The sequence below is a fragment of the Trichophyton benhamiae genome, assembly GCF_000151125.1.
Source record: "Trichophyton benhamiae CBS 112371 chromosome Unknown Abenha-F-W-01a06.fp72, whole genome shotgun sequence".
Lineage (NCBI taxonomy): Eukaryota > Fungi > Ascomycota > Eurotiomycetes > Onygenales > Arthrodermataceae > Trichophyton > Trichophyton benhamiae.
Window position 1 is genome coordinate 367,586 of NW_003315105.1, and position 20,684 is coordinate 388,269.

At 46.5% G+C, this 20,684-nt stretch overlaps 7 protein-coding genes across 7 annotated transcripts; 1 reads left to right on the plus strand and 6 right to left on the minus strand.

The window, feature by feature from the left end:
* Positions 1-391: 391 nt before the first annotated feature.
* On the minus strand, positions 392-1,227 carry ARB_07560 (uncharacterized protein; the record flags this gene model as incomplete). The annotated part of the gene is made up of 3 exons (XM_003014209.1): positions 392-490; positions 543-1,042; positions 1,164-1,227. The coding sequence occupies 3 exons, from the start codon at positions 1,225-1,227 to the stop codon at positions 392-394; spliced, it is 663 nt and encodes a 220-aa protein (XP_003014255.1).
* A 2,126-nt stretch (positions 1,228-3,353) lies between these two features.
* Positions 3,354-6,282, minus strand: ARB_07561 (uncharacterized protein; the record flags this gene model as incomplete). Its single annotated transcript, XM_003014210.1, has 5 exons — positions 3,354-4,255; positions 4,315-4,958; positions 5,005-5,120; positions 5,285-5,395; positions 5,476-6,282. 5 exons carry the CDS (start codon positions 6,280-6,282, stop codon positions 3,354-3,356), a joined length of 2,580 nt encoding a protein of 859 aa, XP_003014256.1.
* A 1,689-nt stretch (positions 6,283-7,971) lies between these two features.
* ARB_07562 (uncharacterized protein) lies at positions 7,972-9,966 on the minus strand (the record flags this gene model as incomplete). The annotated part of the gene is made up of 7 exons (XM_003014211.1): positions 7,972-8,199; positions 8,242-8,484; positions 8,539-8,665; positions 8,732-8,843; positions 8,911-9,057; positions 9,115-9,377; positions 9,569-9,966. The coding sequence occupies 7 exons, from the start codon at positions 9,964-9,966 to the stop codon at positions 7,972-7,974; spliced, it is 1,518 nt and encodes a 505-aa protein (XP_003014257.1).
* A 1,116-nt stretch (positions 9,967-11,082) lies between these two features.
* On the minus strand, positions 11,083-11,631 carry ARB_07563 (uncharacterized protein; the record flags this gene model as incomplete). Its single annotated transcript, XM_003014212.1, has 1 exon — positions 11,083-11,631. One exon carries the CDS (start codon positions 11,629-11,631, stop codon positions 11,083-11,085), a length of 549 nt encoding a protein of 182 aa, XP_003014258.1.
* Positions 11,632-11,898: 267 nt separating this feature from the next.
* ARB_07564 (uncharacterized protein) lies at positions 11,899-15,490 on the plus strand (the record flags this gene model as incomplete). Its single annotated transcript, XM_003014213.1, has 2 exons — positions 11,899-12,105; positions 12,161-15,490. 2 exons carry the CDS (start codon positions 11,899-11,901, stop codon positions 15,488-15,490), a joined length of 3,537 nt encoding a protein of 1,178 aa, XP_003014259.1.
* A 285-nt stretch (positions 15,491-15,775) lies between these two features.
* On the minus strand, positions 15,776-16,504 carry ARB_07565 (RNA binding protein, putative; the record flags this gene model as incomplete). The annotated part of the gene is made up of 1 exon (XM_003014214.1): positions 15,776-16,504. One exon carries the CDS (start codon positions 16,502-16,504, stop codon positions 15,776-15,778), a length of 729 nt encoding a protein of 242 aa, XP_003014260.1.
* Positions 16,505-17,024: 520 nt separating this feature from the next.
* ARB_07566 (uncharacterized protein) lies at positions 17,025-20,435 on the minus strand (the record flags this gene model as incomplete). The annotated part of the gene is made up of 2 exons (XM_003014215.1): positions 17,025-20,067; positions 20,140-20,435. The coding sequence occupies 2 exons, from the start codon at positions 20,433-20,435 to the stop codon at positions 17,025-17,027; spliced, it is 3,339 nt and encodes a 1,112-aa protein (XP_003014261.1).
* Positions 20,436-20,684: the final 249 nt, after the last annotated feature.

The following is a 20,684-nucleotide window of genomic DNA, read 5'->3' on the forward strand; positions in this document are numbered from 1 at the left end:
ATCAATTCCCCTTTGTGACCTTCTTTCTCTAGCTCCCAGTTTATTGTTCTGTTCCTTTATAACTTATATGCATTAATCCCGCTAATTGAGTTATCTTTGATTGGCATTATATATATTTCGTGGAAGTGCTTCCAGTTATTACTCTGGCCATTGCATAGTAGCAGTAACAACATATTTAATGCACCAGCTTCAACCTATTTACCAAGCAGTGTAAGGATTAAAGGAAGCAATGCAGCTCAAATTCAAGTTCTAGGCTATGAAACAAAATAAATTATGCGAGCCCCGACCAACCAAACGCCATTGTGTACAATAAGTGGGTATCCCAGAGTAGTGCCGAATGCTTTATAAAGGTCAACAAATAAAAGATTAAAAGAATGCCACCATCTATTCCTTAGTCACCAATTTTGCTGCAAAAGGGCATCGTCCATTGAGAGAGTAGTTCCACTTGCCCATAGTTGCCATCCTTTTCATAAACGTAGAAGGGAGAAGGCTACAATCCGGAAGCCGCGGGGCGCAAAAAACCATAGTATGGCTTATCTCACGTCCCGAGCGGCAATGGCAGCCATGTCGTTGTTTATGTGGGCTGCGTTCGTGGCTCGTTGATCCTGAGTATTGGTTGACTCGAATAATCTTCTCCACCAGGCGGGAGGATCCAGCGGCCGCACCCCTCCATACATTTGAGGGTACACATCCGTGAAATAATACCAGATATGTCCCACCACAGCACCACATATTTCGTCCTTAGGAATTGTTCCATGTACAATCAGGCTGAATGCCATGAGTACAAAGGGCAGGTATGGTGCTGTAAATACGAGTAGTCCCAGAAAGCTTAGCCTTGTATCTGGGTTCTTCCGGCCCCAGATGTACACCAGGCTAGCAGAGAGGGAAGAGCCGAGAAATGGTAGAGATAGAAATGGCGAGGCAAGGAGGAGTATGGACGTTGCGTAAAGTAGCAACCAGGAGAAAAAGGCGGGAGAACGGCCGGCAGATTCTTCCAGTAGTCGCGAGTACCGCTGGAGGAAGAAGACGTGGAACAACAGGTCTAGATTTAACGGTCCAAAATAGAGGAATGTTGTAATGAGTCGCCAGTACTAGTTTTTTACACACCAGAGTCAGTATGTATATCCGATAGCCAGCGGGCTGCATTCAATAACCGGACTCACCTGTGACTTGATAAACACCGACCGGAAGCTGTAGAATAGCTGGTAAGGAGTAAGAACGTGACATTGCACCAGAACCGATGTCAGCACTGTTGCAGCTGTCCACCACCTTGTACACGGTGGCATCTCATAGAACCACTGTTCCAGCGGTAACTGTCCGCCCTGACCGGCGTTGCCCCAGATCGCCGCCATGCTTGCTGTAGATGAAGTTCAGCGCGGGCACGGGTGGATGTAGTGAGCGTCTTCTCCGAAGAACAAATCCAGGTCAATGGAGACGTGTGCCTAGCATATCACGCGCAGCCGACTTCCATGAAACCAGGGTAATCGAGAGCAAAGCAAAGTGACTGCGAGTCCCTCGTTGGCCTGAAATTGAAGCCAGCCTGTTGTTTCTTTTTGTTCCTCGACGTTCGTTTTGATAAGTTAGGAAACTTCAGGAAGCTTATCTGTCATCAGATTATGTAATAACTGGCGTAATAGTAAAAGTCACGTGAGATGGAATAACTATTGTCCGGTTAATTACGCTAATCCTAATACGGACTAGCTCCCCTGTCGCGTGACAGACGCGTAAAGTGGCTGGGCGCGAGCTTCAACCAATCAGAGAGCTCCCTGGCCTCGACGTCGCGTTTTCCACTTTGAGATGGCTGGGGGAGACAGAAAAAAACGTCCCGGAGGTCCTTTCGTCTTTTCGGCTCTTTGACTTCTTTTCTCTTCGCCCGTTAGTTGTTCGACCAGCCGGCAGACTTGTCTCTCGAAGCTGCTGCGTTGTGACTCTGTTTGATTCTTTATCCAGGCCTGGATGCGGCATCCTTGTCTCTGCGACTCCTGTTTTCGAACAAATTCCGTTTTTGCGCCGTTTTATACCTACCGTTCTTCGGCGCTCACGTCAAATACCAAGTCATTGAAGCCAACATCCTTGCACTCTTTGGCGAGATATGTTCAATTGAACTGAATACCTTCCGGAATACTCCTCCAATCGCTTCCAGGGAGATTTGCAGCAGCTACGATCGTTTTCGAGTCTATACCCCGCAATCCTTAGAAGCTATCACACTGCGCGCGCATCATATTTGAGGAGATAAGGCATGCCACCAAGAGCGGAAAAGGGGGCTAAGACGGTGCCCGGGTCATCCTCTGTGGCAAGGAGAACAGGTGGTGGAGATAGTAGCTCGAGGGGCGGCTCTTCGTCGCGCGGAAGTAGAGGGGGAGTAACGAAGTCGAAAGCCAGAGAATCGCGAACATCAGATATACAGCGTATGTTGTTTTCTCCAATACATACTTGACACTAATAATCTCCTTATCTAACTTGAGAATTGTCCAGCTGGTGACCCCCTACCTGCCAAGCGGAAACATCGTTATCACCCTGGAACCGTTGCGCTAAAGGAAATCCGACGATACCAGAAATCATGGGATCTTCTTCTTCTTAAACTACCCTTCGCTCGTCTAGTCCGTGAAATTGCCATGGATCTGCTACCCTCGGAAGTTGGTCAGGAACTACGGTGGCAGTCACAAGCAATACAAGCGCTGCAAGAAGCCGCGGAAGCCTTTCTAATCCACCTATTCGAAGATACAAACCTCTGCGCCATCCACGCTAAACGAGTCACCATCATGCAAAAGGACATACAACTAGCACGAAGGATAAGAGGCGCATGGGGCGGACTGGGCTGATCCGTCCACCTCTTCCTTTTTGTCCTTTTTCTCTGTTGTACAATGATTCCCCCTTTGCATGCATTGCTGTTTTGTTTCCATTTTGGCTTTCGAGTTATGCATATTTACTACTCTGCTTTCTGTTTTCTGGAGTTTGGGGCTTAGCTACATTGGCGAGCAAGGGACAATTCAGAAGACCTCTGTATACCCTCAAAGGAGTTGGGTTAATGGGTGGTTATTGTCAGCCTTGTTTATTTGCATTTGAATTGACGTCCTTGACCAAGGTAAACTCGGCAAACTGTATATATGCTCTGTTAGAAGGAAAGCAAGCTGATTATCTTCAATCAGTCATCCTCCGTATCATACGGATAACAATCGCCATTGCGTGTGTCGGCCATCCCATTATATAGAACGTAATAAACCGACCTATGTGGTGTGAGATTGCGCTCTGAAATGCATTATTACCTTTGCCCCCTTAAATACGCCGTTCTCCCCATGAGGTCGATATGTTTCTAACGCCATATTCGCTGTAATATATCACATGCATTATATCTAGACATATTTCTTTGAGGCACCACCGTTGGTGCTTAGATTTCCGTTTCCAGTCCCATCAGGCTTGTTCATTTTTAACGCCGGCGGCAATGCTTCCAACTTTTTATCTGCTTTGGCCCTCAGTGTCTGGGCATCGGCTGATTTTCCTTGTCTGTCCAATGTTTCAGCTAGCAAATCATCCGTGACACTCATCCATAACTTATCATCTGCCTTTCTTGCCATGGCTCTAGCTGCCATGGCACTCTTCTCAGACTGTTCACCAATCACGCCACGGAAATATTTCCAACTCATAAACGTCAGGGCGATGCAGGTTATTTGGCAATTTTGGATTGCCGTGGCCGCTTGTAGTGCCTGGTGAAGATCACGTTTTGTCTGAATTGTAGATTCAGTGTGCACAGTAGCACTTATAAGAGAATGAGCTGCCCGGATGTATTTGTTAGGGCTATTCTGACAATGTGGGCCGAGAACGCTCAGTGTTTCCGAAGCAAGAGAGTGATCTGCTTTTGAAGGGTCTCTCAAAAGAAGTACAAGATTCAAATTGGCTAGGATTATGGTATCACGGTGAGGATTGCTTCGTGGGATCTTGCTGGTGGCCTGGGACAGAGAAAACATGGGCTGTTGGAAGGTAGCCATCGCAGCTTCGATGTCGCCGACTGCTTGGTGGATTATGCCGCGTGCATATTCGGCCAGACACCTAATATCATCGCTTACTGAGTCACCGAGCTCGGCCAGCGTACTCCTGACCTCTTTAAGTGTCTTATTTGCCATTCGCCATTCGGTCCGAGAACAAAAGAGAAAAACCTGTTGGAGGAGCATGTTGCAGTATAAACTTCTCCTCCAGTGAATTCGAGAAGAGGAAGCTACAAGAGACTCAGAGATCCCCTGGGGTGATGAGAGACCAGCTAGAAGACATGTCAGTGACGATTTGATTAATAGGGCTAAGAGTGAGTAATACGCTTACCTCTCATCATTCCCAAGCCCTCCTCAAGATATTTCTCTGCCTTATGGCCATCTTGCGAATTCTTTGCACTCAAGGTGACAGAGCTTAGAAAATAGCACAGTGCATACAAGTCATGTTCGGGAAGCCAGCTCATTGTTAATTCAAATATGTGACCGTCGTGTCGAGGCTCTCGAGGTGACGCTGATTTCATAGTTCCGGCGCTCAAAGGCAGAGCGAACGACCCATCATCTTTCCACTTTGGGTTATGAATATCTTTGTCCATGGATCGCTGCATTTCTTTGAGTTTCTGGCTAGACTGGTTTGTATCGTATTCAAGGACACTGCAGCATATATCTATCATTTGAATGACGGAGTTAAGTTGGGGTATACCACGAATTTCAGGATCAAGCTGGTGACTTCGAGCTGTAGCAATTGCTCGCTGTGCATGTTCGATGGAGTCTGCGTTTGTGGACTGCTGAAGGTGGATCAAAGCCTCAAGAACGGCGGCTATAGTCGAGACCGCTTTATCACCGCATGATGCCGCTAACGATGATATTTTTTGAAGGTTATGCAATGCACCTACCAAATCCTGGTGTGGCGGCGGCGAGAGTGATATTGAAGCCCTCAGTAACCGAAACGCATACTCCCAGCCAGTATGTCGATACCTACTCAAGTTAGAAGAATTTTTAAGACGCCTCAAAGTACACTTACGTTTCTATGTCACGAATCACTCCATCAACTGTCTTCATTGCGGCTCGCGGGTTGGATTTGGACACTATTCGGCATAGTAGTTGCTGCATACCGTATTTGAGATCAAACATCCTATTCTATACAATACCCCTGTAAGCTAAATCCATGACTATTGGATCACCACACACACGAACTACACACCCGTTCACATAGGTCAATCTTTACAGTATTAGCATCTCACAAGCAGAGAAAATCAGAACGTAGGGGGCCTAAGTATGGATGGGATTATAGTGAAGCGTACCCCTTTGCTCAATATAGTCTCGGCTACAGTGTCGTTATTCGTCTCTTCATAAAGTATTTTAGCGAAGCGCAAGGTCACAAGTGCTTCTGTTTGGGGAGCAAGTCTCCAGTTCTATATATGTCAGCATGTACATTTACTTCCACCCTAGGCAATCCCAATAACTGCAGTCAACAGTACAGTACGAAACAAACCTTCAGCAGTGCCTCCATACATCGCAGCCCGGTGGCAATCAATTTGTAATACTGTTCTGTCTCGTGCTCATCTTGGGAAACTGCAATTAAAGTAGCCTGGCTATGTGCTGCATCAAGGTATTCATCGGCGAGGGCCAGAAGCAAAACTTGATAGTCCACGTGTGGCTTTGAATTGTCATGTCCCCCCTGTTTCTGCTGCTGTGACAATTTTGTTCCCGTCATCTGTGGTGACGGCCGAGTTTGAGGTCGGGGAGTGGGTGTCTTAGCCGTTTTCGGTATATTGTGGTTGTTCTGTATCGTCGGACTTGGTTGTGTAGGAAATTGTGAGTATCCTTGGGTGTGTGGTAGACTCTGTACCTGAGGAGAAACTGGTTGGGAAACTGGCTGTGAAACTGGTCGCTGAGGTACCGGCTGAGAAGGACGCGGAGGAACTTGTGTCTGAGAATGGGGTGGTAGGGTCACCGGGTACAGTGAGTGTGGAGAGGCGTAAGAGTCAGGATGTCGGTTCGGCATCGCATACGGCGAGCCTGGAGTAGCGGAAACCCCTCCATACTGGAAGTTCGCATGCGGCGGAGCAGGATAATGAGGAGGGACTTGCTGAGAGACAGCCGAGGTGGTGAAATCATGCGGTCGTATCGGGGGCTGTAACAGCGGGCTTTGTGCTAAGTGAGGAGGATATGCTGGAATTACAACCTGTGGGTAGACCTGGGGAGACTGATGGTAGGATTGTTGCGGAGGCGTTGCTGGAGGATAGGGCTGCCGTGGTGATTGGGACGGCGGATACTGGCCATTCTGTCTATAAGCCATGGCTTACAGCCAATAGCCTGTGTATAACACTGGGCTCCACGGTAATAGAAAATCTACACCGCGCTTAATCCATAGCCCATGGACTTGCTCCCGAAGTCGCGCTCTTCCTACATTAATTTCCGCTGACGTGCAGGAGTAGTACCACGTGACCGAATAATTAAGCACTAGCTACTTGGCATTGCTTATGTCATAAACTTAACTTAAAAATAACTACCGCCGTGCTGAGCCTCAAGATATCAAACGCCATCACACACATCACTACCGGCGACTGGGAACTTCGTTTATACAGATAGCCCAGTTAGATGGCTTTGCTAAATAAAGGAATAATTGTTAATATGTTAGTTTCCTGCAATAGATGTTTGTGGCTAACCAAAATAGTATGAATGGCTACACTCTACATTAAGTTCAACGGGCAAGGCCACTAGAAAACTACCTGGAGCCTCAAGGTAATATTACTTGAGAATGAACAACCACAGCAAAAGAAAAAATTGAATCCGCGATATTTGTACCACTGCAAACAGTTGAAGTCAATCCAAGCCCCATGGTAAAAGGCAACCATTGTTTGCTCTATTGTCACGAATAGACCATTGTTTGAACTTCAACATATTGTTAAGTGCCTCTCTCCTTTACATAAAACTTCCGACAGTTTTGGAGCGCTATAAATTTCTGTGACCAAAGAATAGGGATCCTTATATATAAGGGCATCCTATTCCTCTGCAGTTACATATTCATCAACAATTACTTCGAGACTCCCAACTATCCTACACCAATTACAGAGATCAAAGTCATAAGGACGCCCAAGAGAACGACCATAAGTGCATTTCATTTTTTTTTTTTTCTTACAACGACCCTACTTGAAAGTTCTTTGACAATTTTCCACTTTCCTACCGAAAATTAGAACTGCAGCTATCTATTGGGTGTCAGGATGTCCAGTACGCCATGCTCATCCTTACTATCTGATAATATTAGCAGAGCTAACATTTAACCAAGCCTTTAAAGAAGTCGATATTACGGGCCTAGATAAGGTCGAGCTGATGTTGGCTCTTTACGCGAAGGCATGGCCAAGCATGTACGATATTGGCCGCCTTAGTGCTGAAGAAGCTCGTCGCTTCTTTGATGAACAGAAGGGCAATCTTGACTACGTGAATGGCCGCTGTTTCAAATGTAACCTTAGCGGGGACTCGGTTGATCCACGGCTTTATGACCGTGATGCTGGCGAGGGGCGGTTCCAGGAGGTTGTTACAACGTTGCGTAAAAGCAGCAGTTCCTAAAGCCGTGGTTCGTTTCCTTATGGGGTGAATAATTTGTCAACTTTAAGTCATGCAATCAGGTAGTAATATCAGCGGTTGGTTTACAAAACATTCTCAAGCACGTTTTCTTTACCCTATCTGGGAATAGCAGCCAGAATTACCTCTGAGTCAATGTTTCTGGAGCGTAGAGGCGAGAGTTATTCATTTAGCACTAGAAGGGCTTTTCATGGCCTCTCATTAAACAAGGTGTAAGTGTCAAGTGGTCATTCAATTCTTACATATTACTGATAAAGAATGCCATCAATTGTTCATTTCGCCGTAATTAACAACTGAATAATTGCTAGTAAATCTATACTGAGAAAGTAGTCGACTAATATACAAAGAGTGTAAATACTAATATTGCCATGTCATCAAAGCACTTCAATAGCGAAATGCACAATCAGAGCTTCGTAAGTAATTTTAAGGAAAATAGGTTTTTTCCGCCCTCAGTAGTATCAGTAGTCACGTACCCAGATCTTCCAATAGGCTCTTTCCCAGGATCCGATAGTTCTTCCAAGGTAGCATCATCAGCATGGTTCGCAACAAACCTCCGGCCGGTAGTTTTCAAAAGCCCAACAATATATGCGAACATAGGGTTTCCATCTCGATTAAACTCAACAGTATATGTCTAGAATTGAGTTAGTGCATGGCCAGAATCCTTTCAAAGTACATTGGAAGATTCTACCTCGATGACAGCCTCGCCTTCTGCTTGAACATCAATACCCGGAATCACGACGTCAGTGACAAGCTCAGGAAGAGGATTTTTAACTGGATATGATAACCCATCTCTCCTAGAGCAGGATGAGAGGCAGATAGCATGTTGATAACTCAATAAACCGCCATTTGCGAGTATCAGACCATGTCTAGGAGTTCCTGTATATTTTCTGAGTTGCCGCACCATCTCAGTGATAGCCTATACACCTATGTAAGTCGCTGTTATTATACTTTGAGCTAGCATATCGCTTACATGCATAGAATAATTGTTCCCTGCTCCTCCAAAGGAGGTGAGTCCACCAAGAAGAGTTAATTGTTTCGAGCCATCGCTAGGAAAGCCCAAGTGAAAAGCTGCAAGCTTTGGAACAACTGGGAAGCATCTGTTCGAGCGTACACTCATGTTATTAGCATCTGAGCGATGTGGCTTATAGGTATTATCAACCTACGAATAGAAGTCAAACAGGTGGACTTCTTCTTTACTCAGCCCAGAGGAGGACAAAGCTGCATCCAATGACCTTGATATCGAAGGACTACTGTAGAAGTTCGGCCGTTCCCAAACTATACAGAAGCTAAGGTCAGTATGGCACTGAATGCTCAATGGAACAAAAACAATTCACCCACTTACAATTGTTGCTGTCTTGAGTACCTGCGCCCCCCAAGGGGTAGACCCATTTGTCTTCCGAAATTCCAAGCTGCCGAGCTGTCTGCGTTGTGGTCAAAATGCAAGCTGCTGCCAAATTTACCGTGTTAAAGGCATTCATCAGCAGTGGATCTATAATCAATTATTAGTTCACATCGTTTCATATAATACATGCAATTTGTAACATACATGGGTAGCAAATCATCCTGTTCTTCCCTGTGACGGTGCTGAGCGATTGCTCAGTCTCTGCCGGTTTTCCAAAATTCCACGAAAGGGGATTCTTCTCTGCAACTTTTGAAAACTCGGCGTATAGTTTCGCTGATTCTTTCATGTTTTCTCGTAATGACTGTTTGCGGTATGCTCTGAATCCATTTTCGTATAGCGGATAGACATGTAAAGGTAAACCGACAGAGTGTATCGTTCCAACGTCTACATTAGTATTAGTAAGGGAACTGTACTCCAGCAGTAACTAGACATTAGAACTTACTTTCTCTCTTCCCCGATCCCTTTGGCTGGAACACTTCGGACACGCTCTGAGCCGGTTCTGTCCAATTTGATGGGGGAGGCTTCCCCGCCCGTGCGAAGGCACTCACTACCACCAAGTTTGTCTTAGTATCCGACAAAAAATTCTCGTAGAATATACAAATAGAACATACACGATGCCAGAGCTTCTCCTCCAGTCACTACAGCTATCTGACTCTTGCCCTGGGACAATCGTCGAGCAGCGTCATCAAACAATTTAGCAGGTGCATTTCCTGCATGATGACTATATAACTTGTGACGGGGTTGTATGTTGAGCTTGTCTGATAGAAGAGTAGGGAGATCCGAATAAGGCCACGTCCAAGTAGCAACAACATCCACGCTGTCAATACATGATTGAAGCTTCATACAGCTATCGGGTGAAAGTCCAGTGTCAGAAATTGCCTTGTAAATGGCATCGATCATCAGATATGCTGGCTCAACTGCATCTTCGAGCCTCTTTGATTCATTTTTTATGTCCCCTACCCCGACAACAACAGGAACCAAGTTCTCTCCTGCCATACCCGCCCCTGAATCAAAGTTGTCATAGAATTCAACTTCGATATCTCATTTGCCGGGGACGGATGAACATGGCCATGGTTGAATATGGGCATATATAGAAGCGGAGAAGCGAGATCTCCGCCCTTTTCCGTCCCTAGCAATGTGGGTTTGTTGAATGCCATGTCTCTGCCGAGGTAGACACCTGGTCTCTCTGAGCTCGGTAACAATGCCAACTATCGAACTGGTTGGCTAGCCCCACAGACTAATCGCGTGTTATTTGGGTTTGCAGAAGTCAAGCTTGACACTAAAGACCGGGGAATGATAACATGCAGCAGGATGGTATCTTATGTTAGCCTCGGCGCAGTGCATGAATCGATAGTACACAACGAATAGCCCCGGGGACAGAAGTCATAAAAATAAGCCATGTCTGAAAATCGTTGGGAGGGAGCTGTCGGCCTTTTCAGAAGATCCCCGTATTTCCGATTGACACGCCATGACCTGCAGGTCGTTGCTTAACTAACTACAGGGTTCGGCATAAGCAGTATCCACCCATCAACTGCAAGCACAAGTATCCAGTGCTTGCAATAATGGTTGCACTCGTAAGGTGCAGAAGAACAGGGTTCTCGCCCTGAAGAACTGAAGGTAAAAGGAGCGCATTTGTATGTATGCGAACTTGATGAACAGGGGTTTGCACGTGATGTAACTAACTATTTCGGAATTTATTCGGACTTAAAAAAGTTTGGGCTGATTGCTAAACATGGCTGACAATCAGATATATAGAATGAAGTAATTGCGTATCTTAATTGTTTTGTCACAGGTGGAATTTTTGACACACTTACAATTCTCATGACCAAATAATAATTTGCTTACTGAAACATCAATATAGTGGTCGAAATAACAAATTGTTCCTATTAAAAAAGTGTACCATTGATATATGGGTACCGCGGCCGCATGGCCCATTTGGTGCTAAATCCCCATTAGCCCCTCGTGAATGGCTAGTCTCCTGATATCGATTATGTGGGCAAGGTTCTCCAAATGTCTTGTATCCTACATCATTGATGCATATGACGTACGGTTTATGGAGGGTTGACGTGGTGGTAGTGTACCAATGTTCTGACCCACGAGCCATAACTCAATTCATAGGCACTGCAGAACAAGATCAACGATACCTAGATATATATCCCGATCAATGTCAGGCGTTTCTAGACCAAGTCCCACAACCAATAACCTCTTCTCTTCAGGGGATTTTGCAGCTATTGCTGTCGCGATTTGGCAAGCATAAAGCTGGCCAACAACCTCCCAATCACCGGATCGTCCACCAAGTAAAGGAGTAGCATTAAATTCCGGGCGGGGAAGAAGGGCATCTTCCTGGTTGCTGGTCAGAGTTTGGAAGTCAGCTGCTGGATCTGGGCTTTCCATTGGCACATGAAGCTGCGCGACGACCGTTAGAACAAGCAAGAAAATAGCTTTATCATTCATGAGAGTATTGCGTACCCATTGTGCTAATCGTCCGTTCTGTGTGATGGTCACGAGTATCCGGTCTTGGAACGAGACCACCATGACATCGGTAGGCTGCCCACCAACAACGCCCGCAGCTTGTTTCGTGGAAGCGGGATAAGGAGCGTTCTCTAGGCTGGGAATCATCGACTGCACATCTACAGCCTCAGTTTGGGCTTCTGACGACATCCTGCACCAACCCAACTGCTCCAACTACTCTCAAGCTGCGGCTTAAACGAAGGTCGACGGAAGATCAAGAGTTGTTGTTGATACACAGAAGTGGCATGTTTGCTTATTTTGCCTTGAGGCTGTATTATATAAGCTGGTCCAACTTTATCTCTCTTATCTTCACCGCCTTCAGATGGCAGAATATTTAATTTTTGTAATTTTGAGCTTCGAATCTTGGTGGACGAGGAAGAACTCGACAGCATTTGGTGGTGATATTTGTTAGTGAAGATGCCCAAGTTCGTCCCCCGCCAGCGAAAGCACAAAGCTCGAGATAGGCAAAACCAGCCTAAGCTGCCACAAGATACCAATGTTGCCGAGGTAGCTCCAGTGTCCAAGAAAGAGAAGGAAGAGAAGAGACAAAAGTTGCGAGAGGAATTGAGAGCTCAGCAGTCGAAAATATCGGGCAAAAAACAAAAGCGATTGGATAAGTATATCGTAAGACTTTGATTCTTTGGTAATCTCTCGTTGTGACTGCTAAACATTCTGGTAGGATACCAAATTACGAAAGGACGAGAACCTGACACTTATCAAAAAGCTCGCTAAATCGAAAATCGACACGAGTCAGCTTCAGAGCTCCCGTTCATTAGCACGATCAAATAAACCGCTATCCAAGAAGCCGCAATTTCCATCCGGCAGTAAAAAGGGCTCGAGCTCGGAGATACTTGAATCTGAAAGTTCTGGTTCCGATGATGATCTTCCTTCGTCACGGTCTCATACCAATGCTCGGGGAGACGGAGACATATCTGCCAATACTGCAGTTGGAAGTGGCCTTAAGCGACCACTAGAGATTGGCGAGGATGGGCGTCCTATCATAAAGCGGCGGAAGAGGATGCAAAAAACAAAGCCAATCGAAACCCAAGAACCGGCGTGGGAGGGTTTTGATTCAGAACCTGAGTCTAGCGCAGATAAAGCACCAGGAGGTTCAGAAGCGGACTCACATCGTGACAGTGGTGAGTCCGAGGAAGACTCTGTTTCAGACTTAGAAAGTGAGGAAAATATGTCCTCTGAAAGCGAAGTTGAAACCGAAAAGAATATTAAACCTCGCCAATCTGCATTTAAATCGTGGGCGGTGCAACAAATCAATGAGGCAGCAGGGTTTACTCCAGATAACGTTGCTACTCCCACGCTTCCTCCTCAAAATGCCAAAAATTTTAAACCGAGAGATAGGACAGAAGAAGAGGAACCACTACCTCAAGAACTGAGAGTGACAAATGGAGATACGGATAGGAAGTCATTTGCTATCCAGATAAACAGGCCCGAACGTATCCAAGCTGCTCGCTTGAATCTTCCTGTTGTTGGGGAGGAGCAAAAGATAATGGAAGCCATCCACAACAACCCTTGTGTAGTCATATGGGGGGCAACAGGAAGTGGAAAAACTACCCAACTACCCCAGTTTCTTTTTGAGGCCGGTTATGGAAGCCCTGATAGTCCCAATCCTGGAATGATTGGTATCACTCAGCCAAGACGAGTAGCTGCTGTCAGTATGGCGAAGCGTGTCAGCGAGGAGCTTGCGCAATTTTCGGACAGGGTATCCTATCAAATTCGTTTTGATACTTCAGTTACCCCAAAGACTGCAATCAAGTTTATGACAGATGGTGTCCTAATCAGAGAGGTGGCACAGGACTTTTCACTTTCAAAATATTCCACGATCATCATTGATGAAGCCCACGAAAGGAGTGTCAATACCGATTTACTAATAGGCATGGTTAGCCGTATTGTGGATTTGCGAAAAACCATGAGTGCAGAAAATCCATCCATAAAACCGTTGAAACTAGTCATCATGTCTGCAACCTTACGGACATCTGATATCCTTCGAAACCCAAATCTCTTTCGCAGTGGAACTCCACCCCTAGTCCAGGCGGAAGGGCGACAGTTTCCTGTCACTATTCACTTCTCTCGTCGAACCCATCGAGATTATGTTGAAGAGGCGTTCCGAAAGGTTTGTAGGGGCCATCGTAAACTACCTCCCGGTGGTTTTCTTGTCTTTCTCACGGGTCAGAGCGAAATCAAGGACCTCTCAAAGCGTCTCAAAGCTGCACTAAAATCCACACAGACTTCCGGCCGTTCACAAGCTAAGGTTCAGATCAGACCGTCAGAGGCCTCCGTAGAGGCAGACGATATTGACTTTGGTCGTGGAGGAGAGTCTGCTACCGCCTTTGATGGAGACGATGACTTTGATAGCGATATCGATATTAGGGGAACAGATGAAGACGAGGAAGACGATGAATTCGATGAGGAGGAGGGTGCTGTCGACTCAAAGACGACGGTCCACGTACTGCCTCTATATTCCCAATTGCCAACAACAGAACAGCTTCGGATTTTTGAACCGGTGCCCGAAGGTTCTCGTCTTATTGTGATTGCAACAAATGTCGCTGAGACCAGTTTGACAATACCCGGAATCAGATATGTCTTTGACTGTGGACGTTCAAAGGAGAAACAGTATGACCTATCCACTGGTGTCCAGAGTTTCCCAATTGGATGGATCAGTAAAGCGAGTGCAAGCCAGCGTGCTGGACGTGCTGGCCGTACAGGACCTGGGCATTGCTACAGGCTCTACTCATCTGCGGTCTATGAAGATTCATTTGCAGAGCATACGGAGCCAGAAATTCTCCGTACCCCTATCGAGGGGGTGGTGTTGCAAATGAAGCACATGGGTCTTCATCACATCATTAACTTCCCTTTCCCTACTCCTCCAGACCGTATCGGTCTAGCCAAAGCAGAACGTCTTCTCAAAAACCTCTCTGCTCTATCACTAGATGGCCAGGTCACAGATGCAGGACGACATCTTACATTGTTTCCCCTGAGCCCGAGATTTGGCAAAATGTTACATATCGGCCAACAGCATGACTGCATGCCATATACAATAGCCCTGGTATCCGCGCTCTCAGTGTCGGAGGTGTTCGTTCAAGAAAACCAGCTTGACTTAACGAAAAACAAACCTGTTGGAGATGAGGAAGAAGACAAAATTTACACGAACGCTGATCGGCTCGAAGACGACGCGAGAGAGCAGCGCCGAAAGGACTATCACAGAGCGCAGAGGATATTTAGCAAGCACGACGAAAAGTCTGATGCTATGAAATTCCTCACAGCAGTTTGCGCATATGCATATGCCCCTAACGGGGAAAAATTCTGCTCTGAAATGTTTTTGCGACCGAATGCTATGAAAGAGGCGTCGCAACTACGCCGTCAGATATCCAACCTGGTCCGGATTAACAATCCAAACTTGTTGGCGCAATTTGAACCCCGTTTACGCGAACCATCTGAAAAACAAATTAGGGCATTGAAACAGATTACAGCTGCAGGTTTTATTGATCAAATTGCTATCCGTGCGGATGCTGCCCCAGTTCGCCCCGATATGCCCCGGAAACCAAGAAGGGCCATTGATGTGCCATACCTGACACTATTTCCGTCTCGCGACCACTATTCCTCTGAGTTAGAGGACAGGGCAGTTTATATACACCCTTCGTCTGTTCTTGCTAAGCTTTCATTAAACGAGCTCCCCCAATATGTGGTGTATTCTCATTTGCAACAGTCTACACCTTCCCATATTGGAGACAATCCGAAAGTTCGTATGTTCCCGCTCACACCTGTAAGCGGTCTTCAATTGTCTGCCCTTGCACAGGGTACACCACTGATCGAATATGGCAAACCAATCGGGAAGATTGAGAGTTTGGGAGGGTCACCTGAAAGACGAGAATGTTGGGTGGTCCCTTCACTCGTTGGAGAGTCTGGAAGTACTGGTTGGCCATTACCAGCTAAAAAAGTTATTCAGGTCAGAGATAAGAAGCATGGATGGATTATCGACCGCTTCGTTCAATAGAGGTAATCGGGTATATATGCTCCTTGATAGAGGAGATTTTCTCCCCTGGTATCTTAAGGACGAACTTGTTTGATATTTAGATAATGGATGTATGAAGCTTAATGTCTGATAGCATGTAACAGTATAGACATTATTTCCAAATGGCGGAAATCCCTTTTGACCCATAATCTCGCTAGCTGAAAACCCCCCCAAACGCCGATTCCCCAGTGAAATAACCATGGCTGGCTCGTAGAATACAGTAATATGGTATCAATCAAAAAATGCGCAAGATCTCTCTACATCTACCTACCACCGTCGGCTAGAATCTCTATCAGCATAGCGGTCTCTACCTCCTCTTTCATGGCCCTCACGATGACCAGAATCCCATGGGTCTTGTTCTTCTCCGCGTATACCGAGTGCTTTTCGTAGCCGTTCACTCTCTTGGATTTTAGCCTCAGCCTGCTCGTGAACCTGGTAGGTCTTGAACTGTTTGCGGCCTTTATAGCCACTTTTCTCCTCATGGCTATTCGGCCGTCTTTGCCTGGACGGATATGGTTCATAACCAGGCTGGTCTCTGTATCTCCCTTCTCGGGAAGGTCCCGGTTTGTGTCTGCCAGCCAACTCATCTTCCAACTCATTCGTAAGCCTCTCACGGAGCTTATCAAGCCTCTCCTCTATCTCTTCCTCAGTTAATTCGACTCTTCTTTGTCGTGTTTCCTCCTTAGTTTCTTCCGAATTTGTCTTGTTCTTCGAGGTAAGTTTCTTATTCTCCTCCGCGATCTTCTCATTTTCTTCCTTCAACCTATCTCTTTCTTCTATGATCTGAACTTCAATAGCTCTCCTCCGGTCGTGCTCGAGAATTTGCCTGTCTGGCTGCCTCTGCTTAAATCCAGCATCGCTTGGCCCGTTATCACCATATCCAGCAGGTGGGGTTGCGTAGTTCGGATCGCGAGGTTTCAGCAGCGATAAATTGCGCTGGACATATCCAGATGTCCCACTCCCACGAGGGGTAGTGAGGCCAACGTTTGAACTCATTTTTCGGTGTGTTGTAAGATCACTCTGGTTGTTGGGTTAAGAGGCTGGAACAACCTGATGAGGATAGTTAATTAATGCGCCAGGAAGTCCTTTCGTATCCAGAGGTAGGACGGGCCAAATAGTAATCTCGCTTATAGGCCAGGGTAGCAGAGTATCGAGGGCGGCCTCTGTATCATGTTCTTCAACCTGTCGTGTCTTTTCGGTCGTTTCGTAGCTCAGATTGAAAGCTTTCGTTGCCAGAGGTTGTAATGTCTTGGCATATAAGATTATGTAATACGCCGAGAAGGCCAAAGAATAGTAGTGAGCGAACTTGGGTCTCGTTAAGTATATATGATACAGCAGAAAGGACTATTAATTACATTATATCAGTCAAATAAACCTTGTTCAAGGACGAAAATGTACCGGCCAATTAGACCAGTATCGGCAGTGTTATGCTTTTCAAAGTATGCTTGGTGAATGCGAACAAGTCAAGTCGAATAGTCTATATATCGGATTGATTAAACAACGTTTATGAGCTGTGTCATGCCCACCCAAAGATTTCTCCCACGCTGAGTGTGCTCCATCGTACACCACCGGCTGCGATGAATATGGCCGCAATATCAACAACAGCCAGGACAGCAGCACCCATCATGAATCGCGGGCAGAAGATGCGGTACAGCATTAGATGTCTCCTGAGCCAACCAGCCCACATAGTTGTGGCTAAGCTGATGGTTGCATAGTATAGCATGTGAGTTGCTGTTGCTTGTGCAACGTCACTCAGAAGTTTGTTGGCTGGAGAAGATTGCTTAGAGGCCTTTTGTGAATCACCCTGTGCTGGTACCGGGGATGACGCTGCTGGCGCACTGATCGGAGGCTTGGAATTTAGGCGCGACTCAATCGGCCGTTTCCAGAGAACCGTGAGTGGGACGGCGAGGGCGGCTAGGATTTGGGGTCCAAATGTATTCATAGTCACAAGAATAGGGGACCACGGGTATTGGACAGTCTTGAGCGGGATGAAGGCAGTCTCCCACTGGATACTGCTAAGAGTAGCTTGGTGGCCGGTTGTAAAATAGTGAAACGAGCCAAGGAGCGCAAGGACTATAGGACCTGTCGTAGAGTTAGTGGTGGTAAGGTTATTCGTATCAAGAATCTCCATGAGTGAGAGTATTTGCCAGATCTGGAGGCCAACAGCGCCTCCACCCATAGGCTTCTGAAGGAGGATTATAGCTAGAGTAAAGTTGACCAGGAGCAAAAAGTAACGGGTGCCATAAATGTTTGCGTAGCCTAGAATTGTTACGGATGTTTTGGCTTCGCCGGATTGGGTGCTATTTGGGGTGACACCAATACTGACACATGGTTTAGCCCATGCAAACGTTGTAGACCCAGCGGCAAACGCTATGGCGAGCACAACTTGAGCCAGTATCATGCGTGCTGATTTCATATGGTCCTTTCGAATGGCAAACCAGTCTCCGTCATCTGCAGCGTCGAGTGTCCAGTAGACTGCAACAATAAGGAGGCCCATTCGAAGTGCGAAACCGATCCAGAAGATAGCCGAGCCCTCGTACGACTTGGTTCCCTGGTAATATGACCGGATCACAGCAGGGAGAAGTAGAGATAAGAAGAAAGGAATGAGCAGTTGCAAAGGAGAAGACGTGGAGGAGTTGTTGGAGGCATAATAGGTTGATTTGCAGTAAGGCATTTGTTCTTCTCTGCAAAGCTTCGACATCGATGCAACCCTTCCAAGCAATGTGAAGACAATGGAGTGATAGAACCCAAGGACTCTATCCGCCGTAACCTTCTGCCTCAAGGACGAAAAGGCAGCAACTACACCAAAAGTCGTAAGGAAGAACAAAAGTATCTGATCCTCCCAAATGGTGTAAGAGTTTGAGGCAAACCCAACAGATTGGGCAATGGTGAAGATAAACATTGCCCACCCCCACAGGGATCTCGGTATAATGGTGCCAATAGTCTTTTGGCTTTGAAGCACCATTGAGGCTGCTGATATAACACCACCTGTAACACACCCAAGTGCTATGCTTTCAGCGATATGCAAATCCAATGCAAGGCTGACGTTTAATATCGCACCAACACCAACACCGGCTAGGGAACCATATCCGATTTTCCGCAGCGTAAAGTATGTAATGTTTGTTCGATTGCCCCGAATTGCGCGAGCGTAGTATAGTAGCAAGGTTACACCGGATATGAGTATAGCGATTCCTTGGACCATGCTAGGAATGTCAAATTTGGCCCACAGCTCCTTACATACGGAGAGCGTAAGGCGCTGGTACTCTCGGTAGGTATCGTAGGTTGCTTGATATGTAACTTTCTCATTGTGGCCTGAGCCATGGATGACTTTCCAATTCTGCTCGGCCTCGGACCATGTGGAAAGTGGGTTTGATGTCTGGGCTGCCTCATTTCCACGAGCCTTGGAATACTCATGCTGATATCGTTTGATTTGCGCCGAGGTCAGTCGACTAACGGCTGCAAGGTTGCGGAAGTCCTGACCTGATTTGCCAGCGAAAGCTTCTTCGATTGGAGATCCAAGATTATTAAATGGAATAGGTAGTCCAAGGAGTAAGGACAGAGTAGGCACGAGGTCTATTTGAGGGATTGGACGTTCCTTTGCCGTTGTGGGTGGCAGCAGAGAATCGTCACTTACTCTACCAAAAACACCTTTCTTTGAGTACATCCACAGTGCAGCTTCGATTTCATCGTCAGATTCACCACCATGGTCACCTTTAGGATCCATTCCGTGGTCACCCATCACAACGAGTAAAGTCTGGTCATCAATTGCATCCATCATTTTACGAATAAGGGCGTCCATTTCGGCCAGTTTGTCAGCCATGGCAGGGTGATCTGGTCCATATCTATGACCGGCATGGTCCACACCGAGGTAATGGCCAATCAGCACGTCCCATTTCGTGGAGTTGTCTGCATGTAGCAAAGGAAAGATATGTTCAGTGACCCCATTGTCAACAGTAAATAGATCCCAGACATTAAATGAGTCGTATGCATGCGTAAGCTCCTCCTCGAAGTATCCAGGAAACAGTGCGTGCCAGGTGTCATCTCCTAAATGCACAACACGTTTTCCAGCCGATTTCAATTGCGCAATGATATTATCTTCGTCGATTGCGGTTCCGGCAAAGTTAGATCCAGCGTCAATGAACGTTGGTAGTGTGCCAGTAGTTAACCCCTTGAGACGCTGTAACGTGGTAGTAGGCGGGTCGGCAATGAACGGGAGGAGAAATGCATCATTCGGCGAATTGATTGCGGTATCATAAAAAACTGGAATATTATCGTGGTACAGACGAGGTGGTCCGTCTTCAACCATGCTCTTGGATGGAACGGTGAAGTCGTATCGTAGGGCATCGATAATGATCACCACGGCTTTATCGAAGGTCTTGGGGTGCCAACAGCCCTTTCCGGCGCCATCTTTGGGCGCATCGATGCCCAGGTTTGCTGGTGCAATTGCATCGGGGATATCTTGTAACGGTAGGACATCACATTGCGATTTATCTTCCAGTACCAGCCGGGTCAATAAGAACCCTTTGGTAAAGAAATATATCCCTATTATATGCACAAGGCTATGTCCCAGGGCTTAGCACCATGCATTTTAGATATAAAACAGTTTCCATCGAATTGGGAAATCGACTTACCCGAACCACCCAAGTAACAGCAATATGCCTATATGCTGGATCTTAAACTCATTCTCTTTCTCCTTATTCCGCTTATCGTCCTGTTGCTTTGCTCTTTTGGCAAGCTCCGACTGGTCCACTGGTGGCTTCTTTGCGCGCTGAGATGGTTTCTCTGCCCCAGCAGCACGTTTAGCCTCCTCTTCAGCTAAAAGCTTAGCAAACTTAGCTTTTATCTCGCGGTATTCATGATTGACGTTCGAGGATGAGGAGGATGGAGTTTGCGCGGCGGAGGCTTTTTGGGAGGTGTTTGGTTTCATGATGGCGCGTCAGATCAAACGGAAGAGCGGGACGACCGGGGAGGGAGCGCCGTTCGGAGGCAGGTATTCTGGTACGGATGTATGCAATTAAATCATGTCGTCCGCTGTTTCTTTATTATTTAGTCAAACGAGTGGAAGCATTGCCAGTTGGTTTTGTCTGATGTGAAGCCAATTGGTATTGTTTTTTGCCCTCCTGTCCAGCTTGACACGGAACCTCTGACGAACAGCCCACAAAGGCCTTGTTAAAAC